Here is a 16,541-nt window from a genome sequence, read left to right as displayed (position 1 = left end):
TCTCATTGAGCTGCCGGTTCCTATGAGGCTGGAACATTCGGGTGATTTCTTTGGTGAATTTTGAAGATGTGGGCTGCTTAGCTGATCTTTTGGGTGATGGACTTCATTTTCGGGGCTCCCTTTGTCTGTAACTTGGACTGTGGAATAAGAGTGCTTAAACAGCTTCTCTGTAAGGATCTTTTAATTATTCGAAGTGAGTTGAAGCAACTAAGATTATAAAGAAACCAGAGATTCAGAAGCATCTGTAAGAAAATATCAACCTGTTCACTTTTGAGATCCTACAGAAGATGGAGAGAATCCAGACGTGGAAGGGTCGATACTAACACTTGGGTTCATTATTTAAAATCTACCCTCTTGACCTTCTTAAGAATGACTGCTTTTCCCTACACGCATACATATACTTTTCCTGGCACTCTGGAACTCCAGAGGATTTTAAAAAGCAAAAACCCTCTCTCCTTAGGGCAATCCTATGGTTGATAGGACCTGATACAAAAGCTTGCTTCGTGGCCTCCTAGCATGCCACCTGAGGTAACATTTTTCTTTAGAAAAAAGTTCTAAGCCCTTTGAAAAGTAGTTGCCACTGAAAGTTGGTATGCCATCACCTAAAAGACAATCAGTTAATGACTGTGTTTTATGTCCCTGTCAGATGCAGCACGATTTCCTATTTGCTGTGTAGACATGGGGAAGTTTCTCTAGGAGAACTTGGGATTTATGTTCAGTAGTTGAGGGCTGTTAAGGAGGACAGGTGGGATGCCTTCTCTGCACTGTGAGAACTTTGTCTCTCCATTGGTCAAGACTTGGGTCCTGTCTGATGTCTACACCTTCCCTAATGTAGTGGTTTCTCCACTGGAGGTTGTTTTGCCCACGAGGGGACGTTTAGCGATGTCTGGAGGCAATTTTTATTATCATGACTGGGGGAAACATGCTGTTGGCACCTAGAAGGCTCAGACCAGGGTGCTGCTAAACATTGTACGGTGCATAGGACAGCCCCCACCACAAAGAATTACCTAGTCCAAAATGTCAGTAGTGCTTAGGTTTGGAAACTCTGGTCTAGAGTAAGGTGAACGAAGAACCACAGAGGTTTTGTGTATGAAGGAGCAAAGTTTATACTAACATCTGTGTCCTTCATTTAAAGGTATGTTGGGGGTCATCGAACAAGCAAGATTATGAGGTTTGTTGATAAAATTACCAAGTCAAAATATTTCCAAAAAGCAACAGAGACAGAGTTCATTAAAAAGAAGATTGAAGAAGTCTCCAATACCCCCCTGCTGCTCACTGTGGAAGTGCAAGAATGTAGAGGAACCCTGGCGGTCAACATTCCACCTCCCCCGACTGACCGAATATGGTGCGTACAACCTGTTGCGTGGCCATAAAAATCCAGCCTGCGTACCCTTGACATCGTGGAAAGTGTCCTCTGGGCAGAAGCACTTACACACGTTTTTCATGGAACCTTAATGTTTGTCACAAATCCAATTCTACTTTGTTCTGTGAACGGTTCATTCACATTTAAAGCTTCATCTTCACATGTTTCTATTCTCGGTCTTCCTCCTCTCTAAAGCCAGTTCTTTCCGCCAGTTAAAAGAGCTGCCGTCTATAAAGCTCTTACTCTCTGCCTGGCCTGAGTGCCTCACAGCATTCTGCAGAGATAGGTACCACTGTTATCCCTGCTTTACAGAGGGGGATCACGCATTCCGCAGAGGCTGAGGTGCTTAGGGAAGGCTCCCTGGGTTAGAGCGAGGTGTTAAGGAGTCAGAACCTATGCACTTGGTTAGTGTGGGAGGAGGTCTATCCAAGGAGTTGTCATCGAATGAACTAGTGGCCCTCAAATCAAACTGCACATCACAGTCACCTGGAGACTTGTTAAAAACGGAGATGCACCCAGCCCCCAGGATCCATAGCATGGAGAACTAAGCCAGCATTGAGAACCGGTGAAATGTCCTATTCATGGATCCAGCAGAAGAACATCACTATCTGTGAACTGCAGTTTAAAATTGACATTCTAGGGGCGCCTGGGTGGCTCAGTCGCTTGAGCCTCTGACTTTGGCTCAGCTCATGATCTCGCAGTTCTCGAGTTCGAGCCCCACGTCGGGCTCTGTGCTGACAGCTCGGAGCCTGGAGCCCACTTTGGATTCTGTGTCTTCCTCTCTCTGTGCTCCTCCCCTGCTCACACTCTGTCTCTCTGTCTCTCAAAAATAAATAAACATTAAAAAAAAATTTTAAAGATTTATCAGAAAATTTTTTGAATTGACCATTTGATGAGGATGCTGGTATTTCCCAGTAAAAACTTTAAAATACCTTTTTAGGTTTTATTTTAAAATAATTTTTTAAGTGTATTTCTTTATTTTGACACAGAGAGAGAGCACACCCATGAGCAGGGGAGGGGCAGAGACAGGAGAGAGAGAATCCCAAGCAGCCTCCGCACCCCGTGCATGAGCCCAATACAGGGCTCGATCTCACTACCATGAGATCATGACCTGAGCCAAAATCAAGAGTTGGATGCTTAACTGACTGAGCCGCCCAGGCACCCCTAGATTTTATTTCTAGAGAGTAATATTTCATTGTAAAAAAAAAAAAAAAAAGGAACAAATGAAAAAAAAAAAAAGAGAGGGATAAAAAAGCCTATAATCTTATCATCCCAAAATAACCACTGTTAATATCTTACTGTACAGTCTTCCAAACCTAAGAAAAAAAAATTTTTAATAGTAAGAGTTGATACAACATACCTTCACCTACGTAATTTCATGCTTTAAGATGTATCGGTTACAGATGCCACTGCTCAGTGGAAGATGAAATTAAAGGCTTCTGGGATAGTGCTACCCAGTACATTTGTTATTAATCCAGAGATAAGTATAGATCTTGAGAGTGTTTAGATATGTTTATAGCAATTTGATGTTTTTGTTGTAGTTTTTAAAACATTGGTCCATGCCAGGTGGAAGTTTTTAGGAGTTTGATAGCACACAGTCTCTTGTCCGGATCCTTTACCAACAGTGTGAGTGCCAGTCAGCTCCACTGGGAAGCCTTAATAAGCATGCTGTAGAGGATGGAATGAAAAGCAGGTTATAGAATGTTCTCTGTTTACATATGCATATTAAGAGTATGGGGGAAATTGACCCTGCTTCTCTCAGTGGTCCCGTCTTGGGGATAAGATTCTGAGAGAAGCAGTATCTTTCACTTTCTGCTTTATACATATGTGTATTTTGGGTTTTGTAATGCACATACACTATCTTTATGAAAATAGAAACAAAAGAGATCCTTGCCATTTCAGGAGAAGCAAAAGACCAGAAAACAATGCCCAGGTCACAGACTTTTCTAGTGGTGCTTCCTGGCTCTCCCAGTTTGTCAGAACTGTTCTCAAATCATCACAGCCCTACACTTGGTCCAGGGACGTGGGAGCTCGCAATTCCTATTTGCTGCCTTGAATCATTTTTAGAGGGGGTGTTCAGAGTAAGAGAACATTCACATGGGGAGAAGCCCTGGGTACATGAAGAATGTTTGCTGTTGGTACTTGTGTACTTCCTTGTCTGCCTCTAAATGCAGTTGTTTGCTACTTGTCTTCTCCAAAAAGGTATGGTTTCCGGAAGCCACCATATGTAGAGCTGAAAGCTCGGCCAAAACTTGGAGAGAGAGAAGTGACTCTAGTTCATGTGACAGACTGGATAGAGAAGAAACTGGAACAGGAGTTTCAGGTAAACGTGTGGTATCATCTGGTGTGTGTTTCACACGAGTCTCAAAGCTCAGGGCAGAACAGAGGTTCTGAATTTCATTTGGGTCAGGATCCTCTTTCAAGAATCTAATGAAAGCTATGGACCCTCATCCCAGGAAAGTACGTGTTATGATCAGACAGGCATAACATCTTAGGTACGATTTCAGAAACCCGGAGCCTCAGCCACAGAACCCTGTTAAGTAGTTCAGAGGAAACCCGAAAGTTGGGTCCACTAAGCCAGAGCTCATTCTCCAAGCCTGTTTTCTGCTTTCTGCCACCAAAGGAAATAATGTAGCCGAGGCCCTGGGATGAGCTATATCTACCAAATTTTTATCAGATATTCGAGGTCTGTCAACGTTTTATGGATTAGCAAACAATTTACTTTGAAATAAACGTCACCGTTTGAAGGAGACCCATATTTTTGCAGTGGTATGTTTTGAGATACCGCCTTTGAAAAATTATGTTTTTATTTAAAAGCTATGGATTAGGGGCACCTGGGTGGCTCAGTTGGTTAAGTGTCCAATTTTTTTATTTAAATGTTTGTTTATTTTTGAGACAGAGCGAGACAGAGCATGAACGGGGGAGGGGCAGAGAGAGAGGGAGACAGAATCTGAAGCAGGCTCCAGGCTCCAAGCCATCAGCACAGAGCCCGATGCGGGGCTCGAACTCACAGACCGTGAGATCGTGACCTGAGCTGAAGTCGGACACTCAACCTACGGAGCCACCCAGGCGCCCCAAGTGTCCAACTTTTTATTTCAGCTCAGGTCATGATCTCACGATTTGTGAGATCAAGCCCCGAGTCAGGCTCCGTGCTGATAGCACAGAGCCTTCTTAAGATTCTCTCTCTCTCCCTTTCTCTCTGCCCCTTCCCGGCTCACATGTGGTGCGTGTTCTGTCTCTCTCGCTCTCTCTCTCTCTCTCTCAAATGAATAAACAAAAGCTATGGATTAACTTTAACTTAAAACCAATTTCTGGGAAGCTTAGTATTATCACCAAGCAGAAAAGTAGTTTGAACCTAGTGAGAGGAAAGGCAACCTTTAGTTGTTTTTTTTTTCTTTTCCCTAGAACCTACAATAGGAATTAGAGTGGGTTATCTCTTTCAGGGGTATTGGGGTACAAGAGGGAAAAGAAAGGCCAAGGGTCAGAGATTGGCTTCTGGTATTTTTGAGGCAAGTTGGGAAGTTGACAGGTGACTGTTACACCCTCCCATAGCCACCTTTTTTTGCTTTTGTAAGAGGGCATTACTGAAGACTGAATGCATTGCCAGGATTCACTTGCATAAAATTAGTTTATAAACATGATAGTCAAAGTACCATCATTATCAATCACTGATGATCCTTCACGTGTTCATTATGGTAGAATTTCTTTCATATATAGCTTTGTCTGGTTCTGGTGTGAAAAAAAATTAGCTTACATTTTTTTGCTAGGGTTTAAGTGAATGAACTTACTTGGAATATGTGTTCTGAACATAGTAATTTGGAAATATTATGAACAACTTAAGCCAGTTCTCTTAAAGTAATGGTGTTAAATATTTATGAATTCATGAGTAGTTTTATTATATGTACATGAAATCAAAGGCTGCTTCTGCCTCAGACCTGTATTCATGCACTGATGCGATTCCTCAACTATTTAAATGTGGCAGAGGAATTAGTTTAGAATGTACACAAAAAGTTGGTTCGTATGTACATTTAAAACTTATCTGAAACCTAAAATTATCAGAACAGAGTAGAGCAACAGCCTGAGGAACCCGAGCATCCTTCCACACGGCTATTCTTTAATTTCTTTCTACAGAAGGTTTTTGTCATGCCAAACATGGATGATGTCTATATCCCCATAATGCACTCAGCCATGGACCCTCGCTCCGCTTCCTGCCTCCTCAAAGACCCACTTGTGGAGGCTGCTGACCAGCTGTGATGGGTGAAGATCTGACCTTCCCAGTATTACGAGATCTGGCTCCAAGTGTGGGGTTCTTGGCTGCCATCTGCGCTGTAGCACTGGTCTGCCCTTGTGCCACAGCTTCTGCCCTCTGCCTGCCGGTGCCCATTCCACTGTGCAGTGTCATTCCACGCATCCGGGAACTGGTGTCTGCACTGCCTGCTGCAAAGCTTTGACTCAGCAAAGGGACTGTGGAAGAATGACCACGGTGGATCCAGAGGTGACAGGTGACTCACACCATGGCTCCAGTGTTTGTGGCAGCGAGAGCACAGTGCGAGCAAAGCTTACAACTGGAAGGCCTTCTTCCCCTTGCCCCGACTCCTCCAAAGCTTTTCCTCAGGCAGCCAGTGCACAATGGAACGTTTTTGCACTTCTAGTCCATAGGTGACACAGCCCTCCACGCTTCCAGAGAATGTCTGTTCAGGAACCTGAGCGGGGTGGGGAGTGGAACTTTGTGAACCATTTCACTGATGATAAAGAGATACGCGTAGCAACTTACCTTTCCTATTAAATTGTGCGTTTTGGAAGCAAGTAGCCATAGGACATACACACACTAACATCCTATCAGCTGGGGTGGGGACAGCGAGATTTATGTGAACATCAGGCAAAGCCATGAGATCAAACCATCCCAAGCCTTCTACCACTGAGGTACAATCACCTGGTTTCTAACTAATCCCAAATGTTTTCCTGAGACATGAGGGTATGTGAAAATGTCAAATACTGCACATAAAGAATTGGGGTAGGGGGCGGAAAGCCAGAGCAAGGTCTATCTGGCACTTCCTACGTGCTCTGTGCTTTCTACAGGCCGTCTAAATGCTTTGTTAAATCTAACTGGTTCGGGATGTTTTGAGGTTATGGGCAGTTTCCTCTTCTGACAGCCAAAGGCGAGAACTCTCTACCACCTTTGAGAGTTGAGACCAAGTTTTGCTCAACATTAAACACTACGTTAGCTCAGAACTCACGTGACCTTTTCTTTAACGTTGCCAATCTTATTTTGTGCATTTGTGTCAGAAGGTCTTAGTTTACAAGTTTGGGGGCTCCCTAGTTGTATCATTTGCTTTGAGAAGTACACTTAAAACACAATTTTTTATTGTTTAAAAGCTGCATTCAACATCAGAACTACCATGGGTAACTTTTGATGACTTACATCTGTGGACAAAGCTAATCGTGGTTTTTTAAACAGCACCTTGCCTGAACCTGACTTTAAAGAAATTAATATATTGAAAAAATATATCTGAACCCTTGACTACTTTAATCGCACCATTAAAACATTTGACTTAAATTATTTGATCATTCCAGTCGGTGTACTGTTCTGATTTCTCATTGTGTAGGCCGATTTGCCTGTCAGTCTTGTTCACTGGTCTATTAGAATTTTTGTGCAATAACTAAAGGCAAAGGACTAGATGCACTACTGTGTAGATTACACGAGTCCCCTGTTGCACTTAACCGAATAGTATGTGGGGATTTACAGTCGCTTGCGTTGTTTCACAAAATAAATCTCTCAATGTCAAATACTAGATAAGCATCTAAGTTATTTCTACTGAATCCTTTTTAGGTAATAGGGAGACAATTAAGCAGTGGGTACAGGCCACTTGGGTCACTCAGCTGCCAAAGCAGCTTCGATTTCCTGGTGACCACCAGGCAGGTTTTCTAAACTGCAAGGCGGTCCTCACCACACCGAGGGAGCGGGGCGCCCGGCTGGCTAGGTAGAGCATGTGACTCGATTTCGGGGGTCCTAAGGTCTAGCTTCACCTTCAGTGCAGATTACTTAAAATCTTGAGAACAAAATCTCCCTCTCCTGAGGCAGACCGTCTTGCTTCCATGCACCCTCAACAGCCTAGCAATCCTGTTAACTTGGGGACCCCTGCGGTTATTACGGCCAAAGCAGTTGATACACTGCACTTGTGCATCCTCGGCCTTCAACATGTGCTGCCTTGTACTCAGAACTGATGCACATTTCCCCCAAACCCAGGGGACATCGCTACTCCCCTATCTGGACCCGGGAGGAGTGTGCGTTTACTTAGGTGCCTGCCGTGCCCGGCAATGCAGAAGATCGAAATTCTCTTCCCAGCGACCTTTTTGAGGCTAACTGGGACACATTAATTTGTCCAAGCTTTTATTCCCATGCTTGGTACAGTATCCAAATAAGCAGTTGGCCCTAAATGGTAGTTATTCTCAGATCATTGCCACACCTCAGCCAGGTGTTATTCTTGCACCATCAGGACCGAAACCAGTTCCTGTCAAGTACACCGCGGTCCTTAAACTGCTCAAGGCCACGTACTCCCCTCCCTTCAGCCCCCCCCCCCCCCCCCCCCACGCCGCGGTTAACCTGCAGGTCCCGATAATCACGGAGAGGACAGACTTCCACAAAAGAACTAGGAATGTGCGGGAATCGGAATAGCGGGGCCTATAGGATCCCCGTAGTCTCTCCAGGGCACTTCCCACAACATCGCCTACCCCCTTGCAGCCGGGTGCGGACGTGTGGCTCGCGGTTAAAAGGGCCGCTGGCGGAGGACCGCGCGGCCCCAGTTATGCGCAAGCGCGTGCTCTGGCGCTGCAGCCTGACCCCCGGCGCCACGCGCAGGCGCGGCGGGGGCTCAAAGGCAGCGCGTCGCGAAAAAAAACACCAAGACCAGGACTGGGATCAAACCATTTTATTCAAAGGCTTCGGGGAAAGGTCGAAGGGGAGTAGAAGGTGATCTACGTTCTCGGCCCGGCAGGAATCTGCAAGAACGATAGCAGTGGGTTAGAGGACGTGCGCCCGCAGGTCCGTTCCCTCCCCGCCGCGGCGCCGCGGAGGCTCGGCTCAGACTGTAGTTCGCATCACCCGCGTCAGCAGTCTAACACGTGCTTTTTTTGGCATGTCATCACTGCAGGCCGCCCGCGACCCACCCGGCTCCAGGGCCCGGAGACCCGGGCCTAGGCGCCAGGACCCACCACAAAGCCTCACCTGTCGAACCTCACAGTCGCCGAAAGACTGAGCGCTTCCCCGCGGAGTCTACTTAAAGGAGCTGACAGGAGGCTGTTGGGCGGGCTTTACCAGCATTAACCAATAGCAAGTCAGACTTCCGGTCACGCGCCAATAAGGTCGCCTAGGGCTCATCTGCGCTCGCTGAGTCCTCCAGAGTGTAGAGTGGTCACTTGCTAACCATAGAGATAGGAGTGAAAGAAAGACCGAGAGTCCTGCAGCGTCCGTAAATTCTGGATTTCTTTCCGAGTCTACGTCGCTGGCTTGTAATTAGCACATCTCGCCACGGTACGCGGAAGGAACGTTTACAAACAGCACCCTACTAATGCGTCACTTGTTTGAGACATTCTGTGCCAGGAACTAGGCTAAGAGCTGAGCATATAAAGGTGACAATCTAACCTTGTTCCTGAGTTCAAAGTAACCTGTTTGGTAAAAAAAAAAAAAAAAAAGCCTATGTTTGAAAGTAGGGTGTGTGCAACCAAATCCTGAACTTGTGAGGAATTTGTTGGATGACCCTCGGTTTCAGGAAAATAGGAATATTCAAAAAAGCTGTCGTGAGGATTAAATGGATTATTGTCAGTTGCCTGGCACAGGCCGAATGGTAAACAAATAATTGTTTTTAAAGGGCTGGTGTGATGTGGAAAACTTATGTGAGTGCAGTGCTTTAATAAATGCTAAAATAGGGGCATCTGGGTGACTCAGTTAAGCATGGGCTTCAGCTCGGGTCATGATCTCCAGGTTTGTGGGTTCAAGCCCCGAATCTAGCTTTGTGCTGACAGCTCAGAACCTGGAACCTGCTTCGGATCCTGTGTCTCCCTCTCTCTCTGTGCCCCTCCCCTGCTCACTCTCTTGTCTCTGTCTCTCTCAAAAATAAACATTAAAAAAAAATTTTTTTAAGAAAATTTTAAAGAAGTAAATAGATGATAAATGGTAAAATAGAGCTGTGAACAGCCTACTGTGGAAGCTCAAAGGAGAGAATGCCGAACTTTGGGAAAATTAAAAATGCCTCTAAGTATTGAACTCCTATTGTAAGGCAGGCACACTATTCACTACAGTTCACCCTTGAGAACGGAAGGGGGTGGAGGAGGTGTTAAGGGTACCCACCACACAGCAGTGGAAAATTCCTGACTAAATTATGAGTCCCCCAAAGCTTAACTACTAATAGCTTGCTGTTGACAGAAGGCTTATGGATAACATAAACAGCTAATTAGCACATATTTTGTGTGTTATATGTATCATATACTATATTCTTACAACAAAGTAAGCTAGAGGAAAGAAAATACAAAGAAAATCCTAAGGAGGACCGGGTGCCTGGCTCAGTTAGTAGAGCATGTGACTCTTGATCTCAGGGTCATGAGTTCAAGCCCCACCTTGGCGGCGGAGCCTCCCTAAAAAAAAAAAAAAAAAAAAAAAAAAAAAAAAATCATACAGAGAAAAATACATTGACAGTGCTGTATTGTATTTATTGAAAAAAAATCCACAAATAAGTGCACCCACGCAGTTGAAACTCATGTTGTTCCAGGGTCCACTGTAGCGGAGAATAAGAATATGGCCTTGCCCCCTAAGAGCCTGATTTATCAGGAGAGAGAACAGTAACCAGACAGTCACAATATCTGGTTATCTTTATTTCCTTTATGTTCCCTTTGAGAATTGTTTTCCTTTTTTCCTCCTAACATAATAAGGAAAATGTAATAAAAGCATTTCAGCCTGAGTTTGTGGTTGAATGGTGCTCTTACTTTCATTATTTTCTACATAGACTTTCGCTAAATTGAAAAATTCCTCTTTGACCCAAAGTAATAATGGTTTGTAACTTCTATGTGGTTATTTTTATCACTGCTTAAATTTTTGTTACTATTTTCAGCAGTTATTACAATTGTGATACTGTTTCTACATTAGGAAATGAGTCAAAGTTTTCTTTATGGCCTAGAATGGGATCTGTTTTTACAAATGTTCCACAGATTCTTGAAGATGTTTTCACTAGCATGTACAAACACTGACATGAAATATTTATTAATTCAACATTAACTGTGTTGTAATTACATTGACCAAATGTCTGTTTTATACTTGATGGGGAGTATATGTGCTGTCATTGACTGATAGTGATGTGTTAAGATTACGCTTCAAGTACGAAATGCTGGGGAGGATGCAAAGCAACAGGAACTTTGCTCCATTACTACTTGGGAATGTAAACTAGTTACTTCCATTTTGGAAAAGAATTTGGACAGTTTCTTATAATTTACCCAAGAGAAATGAAATTTTATGTTCACACAAAACCCTGTACACAAACGCTTATAGTAACATTATTCATAACCCTTCCAAAGTAAAACCACCCAAAAGCCCTTCAATGGGGGAATCTTAAGCAACTGTGGTACATCCATACAACTGAATGCCACCCAGCAATAAAATACGATGGAGTACTGATACGTGCAGCACTTGAAAGAATCTCGCAGGCGTGATGCCGAGTGAAAGGAGCCAGACTCAAAAGATGCTATGATTCTGTTTATACGATATTCCAGAAAAGAGAAAACTATAGGAACCAAAAACAGATAAAAGACGTTCCAGGAATTGGAGGTGTGGGAGCGTTTGACTACAAAGGTGCAGCATGAGTGCTTTTTGAGGGTGATAGATCTGCCCTGGTTTTTGTTAGTGTTTTGTTTTCACAAATAGGTACATTTGTGTGGCCTCCCCCACAATCAAGACACACAACATTCTCATCACTCCAAAATGCTTCTCTCCTGCCTCTTTGTAGTCAGTACCCACCCCCTTCAATCACCGGCCCAGGCAAACACTGATCCCTGTCAGTTATTACAGAATAGCTTTGCCTGTTTTTGGTGTTCTTGTAAATGGATTCAGTTTGTGATCTTTTGCCATCGGACTTCTGTCACTTAACCTAATGTTTTTGAGGTCCATCCTCAAATACTGATATTGTATCAGTAGTGCCTTCCTTTTTGTTGCTCAGGGGGATTTCATTGGACGAATATGCCAGTTTGTTTTTCCATTCACATGTGTACAGGATTTGAGTCGTCTCCACTTTGGGGCTATTATAAATAAAGTGGTTACGAACATGAGTGTAGAAGTCTTTTTATGGACATTCATTTGCATTTCTTTTTAGGAAGAAATTTTAGGAACGGAATTATTAGATCATCTGATAAGCATATATCTTTAAGCTTATAAGAAACTACCGGGGGCACCTGGGTGGCGCAGTCAGTTAAGCATCCGACTCTTGATTTTGGCTCAGGTCACCATCTTGCAGTTCCTGGAATAGGGCCCTGTGTCGGGCTCTGTCCTCACAGCGCGGAGCCTGCTTGGGATTCTCTCTCTCCTCGCGCTGCCCCTCCCCCAAGTACACATGCATGCTCTCTCTCAAAATAAATAAATAAACATTTAAAAAAAAAGAAGAAACTGCCAATCTATTTTCCAAAGTGCTTGTACCATTTTACACTCCCACCAGCAATGCATGAGAGTTCTCGTTATTTCAAATCCTAGTCAGCACTTGGTATTGTCACTGTTTCTAATGTTAGCCATTTTAGTAGATGTGTGGTGATAGCTCGTTGTGGTTTTAATTTACATTTTTCTGATGACCAAAGATGTTGACAGTCTTTGCATATGACCATTACTGTATCGTTTTTAAAGTGTTCAGATATTTTGCCCACTTTTTTTTTTAAATAAAATAATTACTTTTATTTAAATTTTAGTTAACATACAGTGCAATTCTGGTTTCAGGAGTAGAATTCAGTGACTCATCACTTACAAACAATACCCAGTGCTCATCACAAGTGCCCTCCTTAGTATCCATCACCCATCTAGCCCATCTCCCACCCTCCTCCCTCCATCAACTTTAAGTTTGTTCTCTACTAAAATAAAACTCTCCTTTGGTTTAGAAGACACAGCTTGATAAAGTCAAATGAGTTTAATGGTTCATTTGTTTTGGGGCAAATCAGCTTCAGAAGACTTTTTGCCCACTTTTAAAAGTGTTTTCTGATTAATGAGTTATATGAGTTCTTTCGATCCTTTTTCACATATGTGTATTGTGAATGTTTGCCTTTTTATTTTCCCAACAGTGTCCTTCAAAGAGGAGGCTTTTTTAATTTTGATGAAATCCAATTTATCACTGATGGGTTTTAAGCAAAAGAGTGACAGGTGGACTTCAAACTCCTTGTGACATTCCACGGTCCAGATTTATCTCCCCCTTAAGAATAACATGAGCTACTAACAATGGCATGCCTACCACAGGCAAGGCACTCGATAAATTTTAGCTCTAATTCTCGGGACGGTCCTGAAAGGTAGGGAGTGTTATTTCTGGTTTTTAGCTCTAATTCCCGGAGCAATCAGAACCAGGGCTCAGAGAGGTTGAGTAATTTGTTTATACTTGCACAATTAATAGATGGCTAAGCAGAGCTGGGATTTGAACTCATAACAATATGATTTCAAACCTTATACTCTTTGGTCACTATACCATGCAATCTCCTAAGGACCACCCTCTGTTTTAGTGAAAACCATTTCTTGTTATCTGAGAAGATTGAGTTCATCCAACATTTATACCTACACACCTCACTGTTGAGAGAGGATTACTAACCTCCCATACTATGAACCACCCAGTGAACCAAGGGACCGGGAGCCAGAGGGGCAGTGGGGAGTCCTAACCCAGACCTGTAGGTGGACCCAGAAGTTGTACAGAAGACGTGAGACCCAAGCCCCTAGGAAGAGAGTCAAGAGTACTAAGTCTGGAGGGGCCTGAAGTGAGTGTGGAGCAGGGGTCCTGGTAAATAAGAAAGACACCAGCATATGGGGGTTGAAAGAGAAGACAGAGAACACCGTCTAGAACAGTCGTCCAGCCAGCATGGTAACTTGCTCAGATGCGGCTGCCATCGGTGTGTATGGGTGGAGGGAGGTGTGATGTGTGGAAGCTGAAAGGAACCCAAATCATCCCGTGTGATTTCCCCCAACTTCCCTCTTCTCCACCTCAACATAACATAACACCCTTCTCTCTGGTCTCAGAAGATGTGGCCTCTCATTCACTTGCTCTTCCAACAAGCACGTTAAAGTCCCCCTGCCGTGCTTGATCCTGTTCTGGGCATGGGCAGCATGAATGGGAAGGAAACGGTCCCTATCGTCAAGTAGCCCACAGTGTAGTTGAGGGTAAAAAGAAAACCCCTACATTTTATCCCTCTTTCAATCCCCTTCAGCCACAGTCTTCCTCAGAGTGCAGGTGCTGGTAGGGAAGAGAAAAGGAGAAAGAAAACTCCGCTTTACTGATGGTTGGCCATGGGCCGGGTGTAGTCATACGCAACGTTGATTTAGTCCTCCTAGAAATACTGAGTCAGCATTTTAATCAGGGTTTATTGGTTTTGAGGGATGAACCCAACTCGAAGTAGCCGACTGGCCTGGAACATCCGAGGTGGCTCACCTAGATGGCTCACAGCTGGTGCTGGCCCGCAGGGAGCTCAGCTGGAGATGTTACTTAGAGCAACTCCATTCTCCATGTGCCCTGAGTGTGGCTTGGGCTTCTCCCAACATAGCAACTAGGCTCCCAGAAGGAGTATCCCCAAAGTAAGTGTTCTAAGAGGAAGGAAATGGAAGCTGCCAGTCCTCTTAAACCTGGGCTGGGAAGTCCCTGAATGTCACTTCTGGTGAAAACCAGTCACAGAGCCAGCCTAGATTTGAAGGAGGAGAAACAGCTCTTAATTAGTTTTTTTTTTTTTTTTTTTTTTGGCTTACTTATTTTTTAAGATTTTTAAATTTTATTTGAGAGAGAGAGTGCGAGTGAGGGGCAGAGAGAGAGAATCCCATGAGGGGCAGAAAGAAAGAGAGAGAGAAGTGGGGCTCACTCAAGGTGAGGCTCACGTTTTCCCTGAAGTGGGGCTCGAGCTCACCTGAAGCAGGGCTTGAACTCACCCCCAAAGTGGGACTTGAACTCACGAACCGTGAGATCATGACCTGAGCTGAAGTCAGATGTTTAACGACTGAGCCACCCAGATGCCCTAAGATTTTTATTTTTAAGTAATCTCTACACCTAACGTGAGGCTCGAACTCACAACCCTGAGATCAAGAGTCACGTGCTCTGACTGAGCCAGCCCCCAAACAGCTCTATCTTTGGACGAGAAGAGCAGCACAGCATATGCATATGGAGGTTGGTGGGGGTGGGGGTGGAGTATTGTTTGGGACCATCTTTGAAAATTAACTACCACGGTAGAGTGATATGACTGGCCCAACCTGGGAGGTGCCCACTGGGGGACAGTCAACAGGTCTGGCACACAACCTGGCGTATCCGCCCCTCTTGTCTGGTCAGGGGCTGGCCCCAATTCTTGTTTGCTTGCTCCCTCTGAGGTTGCAGCAGTGAGAAGAGCCCCTTGAACATGGCGAACGTTTGATGAACTCTTGTCGAGTTCCTTCTTCTCTATCTTGTGGATGTAACTACACCAGTCAAATGCTTTCCATTCTGCCCTGGAGAGGTCTCTTGTATCCATCTTGTTCTTCTCTCCCTTTTCTTGCTCTAGGTTAAGACCGAAGTGACTCTTGTTAATGACATCCTAACAGTCTCTCAAATGCCTGTCTTTTCCCTTAAAGCTCAGATTCAGTCCTGTCACTCTGCTGCCTACTCCACAAAGCCCAGCCGGACTTGAGCACCCCACTGGCCCTCCTGCCTGCCTTCCGCACCTCATCGCCCGCTGCTCCCCCGTGGGGAGGCCAAACCCCGGCTCACTGATGAGTCAGCTTAGGCTTCCGTGACGCCACACAGGGTCATCCTTTCCCCAGGCCTTTGTTTAGGCCCTCCTCTTCCCCTGCCGTATCTGAAAAGACCCAGCACAGAAACTACTTCTTCCGTGAAGCCCACCCCGCCCTGCTCTATCCATCCCACCCCCTCTCTTCCACCTGATCCATCTCGCTCTTGAACACTATAGTTCTGTTTCTGAGTTTATTCCTGCCTCCTCAAACTTTTCACAGTTAGCTTTGCATGGTGGTTATTTCTGTGCAGGTCATAACACTTTCACCAACTTGCCTACACTGTCATATTCCCTCATGGTACCAATCCTTTGTACTCAGAAGCCCTTGGTGATATTTGTTAAAAGAATGAATGAATGAATGAATGAGGGGCACCTGGGTGGCTCAGTTGGTTAAGTGTCCAACTTCTGCTCAGGTCATGATGTCACAGTTTGTGGGTTCAAGCCCCGTGTCAGGCTCTGTGCTGACCAAACCCGGAGCCTGCTTTGGGTTCTGTGTCTCCCTCTCTCTCTGCTCGTCCCCTGCGTGCGCTCTCTCTCTCAAAATAAATAAAATGTTTAAAAAAAATTTTTTTAAAGAATGAATGAATGAGTAGTAATCATTCACGTAGAAGTCAGAGATGGAGTCATCTGCAATACGAAGCTGACTACATTATAACTAAAGTTGCCTTCTGCTCTAAAATCTGGTTATGTCAGGGAGCCTGGGTGGTTCAGTTGGTTAAGTGTCCAACTCTTGATCTCAGTTCAGGTCTTGATCTCAGGGTCATGAGGCCAAGACCCGCGTTGGGCTCTGTGGAGCCTACTTAAAAAAAATAAGAAAAAAAAAATCCGGTTGTTCTAGAGGGAAAACAGAGAGAGGAGGTAAGGTTTACACAGTAAGCTTTGAGAAACACAGTCTGGAAGGAGGAAAAAGAGCCAGAAAATGGGAATATCCAGAGAGGGGAAAGTTCAGAAAAAAGGACTGTTAGCATACCTGAAGGGAGGCCCAGGAAAAACAAGATGAAGTATGGCCACTGGGATTTTACAAGAGGAAGAATGTTTATGAGCTGCCTGAAAGAAGTTTCCAGAGAGTTCTGTGGAAATAAGCCAGACCCCAGGGGATTAGGAGGGACTGGCCAGCAAAAAAGTGGAGGCATTTTGAGAGGACAGTCATTTCCACACTGGCGCCGTGTTGGCTCTCTGAGAGTATTAATATATGATAAACGGTGACACT

At 44.5% G+C, this 16,541-nt stretch overlaps 1 protein-coding gene, 1 long non-coding RNA gene and 2 other non-coding genes across 14 annotated transcripts in view; 1 reads left to right on the top strand and 3 right to left on the bottom strand.

The window, feature by feature from the left end:
- TEX2 (testis expressed 2) overlaps positions 1-7,155 on the top strand; it is a 104,411-nt gene extending 97,256 nt beyond the window's left edge. For all 11 annotated transcript variants that reach the window (XM_023244505.2, XM_006940494.5, XM_023244503.2 and 8 more), the window contains 3 exons: positions 1,136-1,345; positions 3,566-3,686; positions 5,495-7,155. In XM_023244505.2, the coding sequence (XP_023100273.2) occupies positions 1,136-1,345; positions 3,566-3,686; positions 5,495-5,617 (454 nt within the window). In that variant the 3' untranslated portion in view covers positions 5,618-7,155. The remainder of the gene's footprint in view (positions 1-1,135; positions 1,346-3,565; positions 3,687-5,494) is intronic.
- A 960-nt stretch (positions 7,156-8,115) lies between these two features.
- LOC111557928 lies at positions 8,116-8,248 on the bottom strand. Its single transcript, XR_002738337.1, has one exon. It is a non-coding gene; the product is annotated as a small nucleolar RNA SNORA76 (small nucleolar RNA).
- Positions 8,249-8,277: 29 nt separating this feature from the next.
- LOC102901546 lies at positions 8,278-9,042 on the bottom strand. Its single transcript, XR_441906.3, has 2 exons — positions 8,589-9,042; positions 8,278-8,362 (listed from the first exon to the last, which is right to left on the bottom strand). It is a non-coding gene; the product is annotated as an uncharacterized LOC102901546 (long non-coding RNA).
- LOC111557907 lies at positions 8,443-8,512 on the bottom strand. The gene has a single exon (XR_002738316.1). It is a non-coding gene; the product is annotated as a small nucleolar RNA SNORD104 (small nucleolar RNA).
- Positions 9,043-16,541: the final 7,499 nt, after the last annotated feature.

Source organism: Felis catus, chromosome E1 (assembly GCF_018350175.1).
Source record: "Felis catus isolate Fca126 chromosome E1, F.catus_Fca126_mat1.0, whole genome shotgun sequence".
NCBI classification, from domain to species: Eukaryota; Metazoa; Chordata; class Mammalia; order Carnivora; family Felidae; genus Felis; species Felis catus.
The sequence above is the reverse complement of the archived record's forward strand: the minus strand, read 5'-3'. Positions and strand labels throughout refer to the sequence as shown.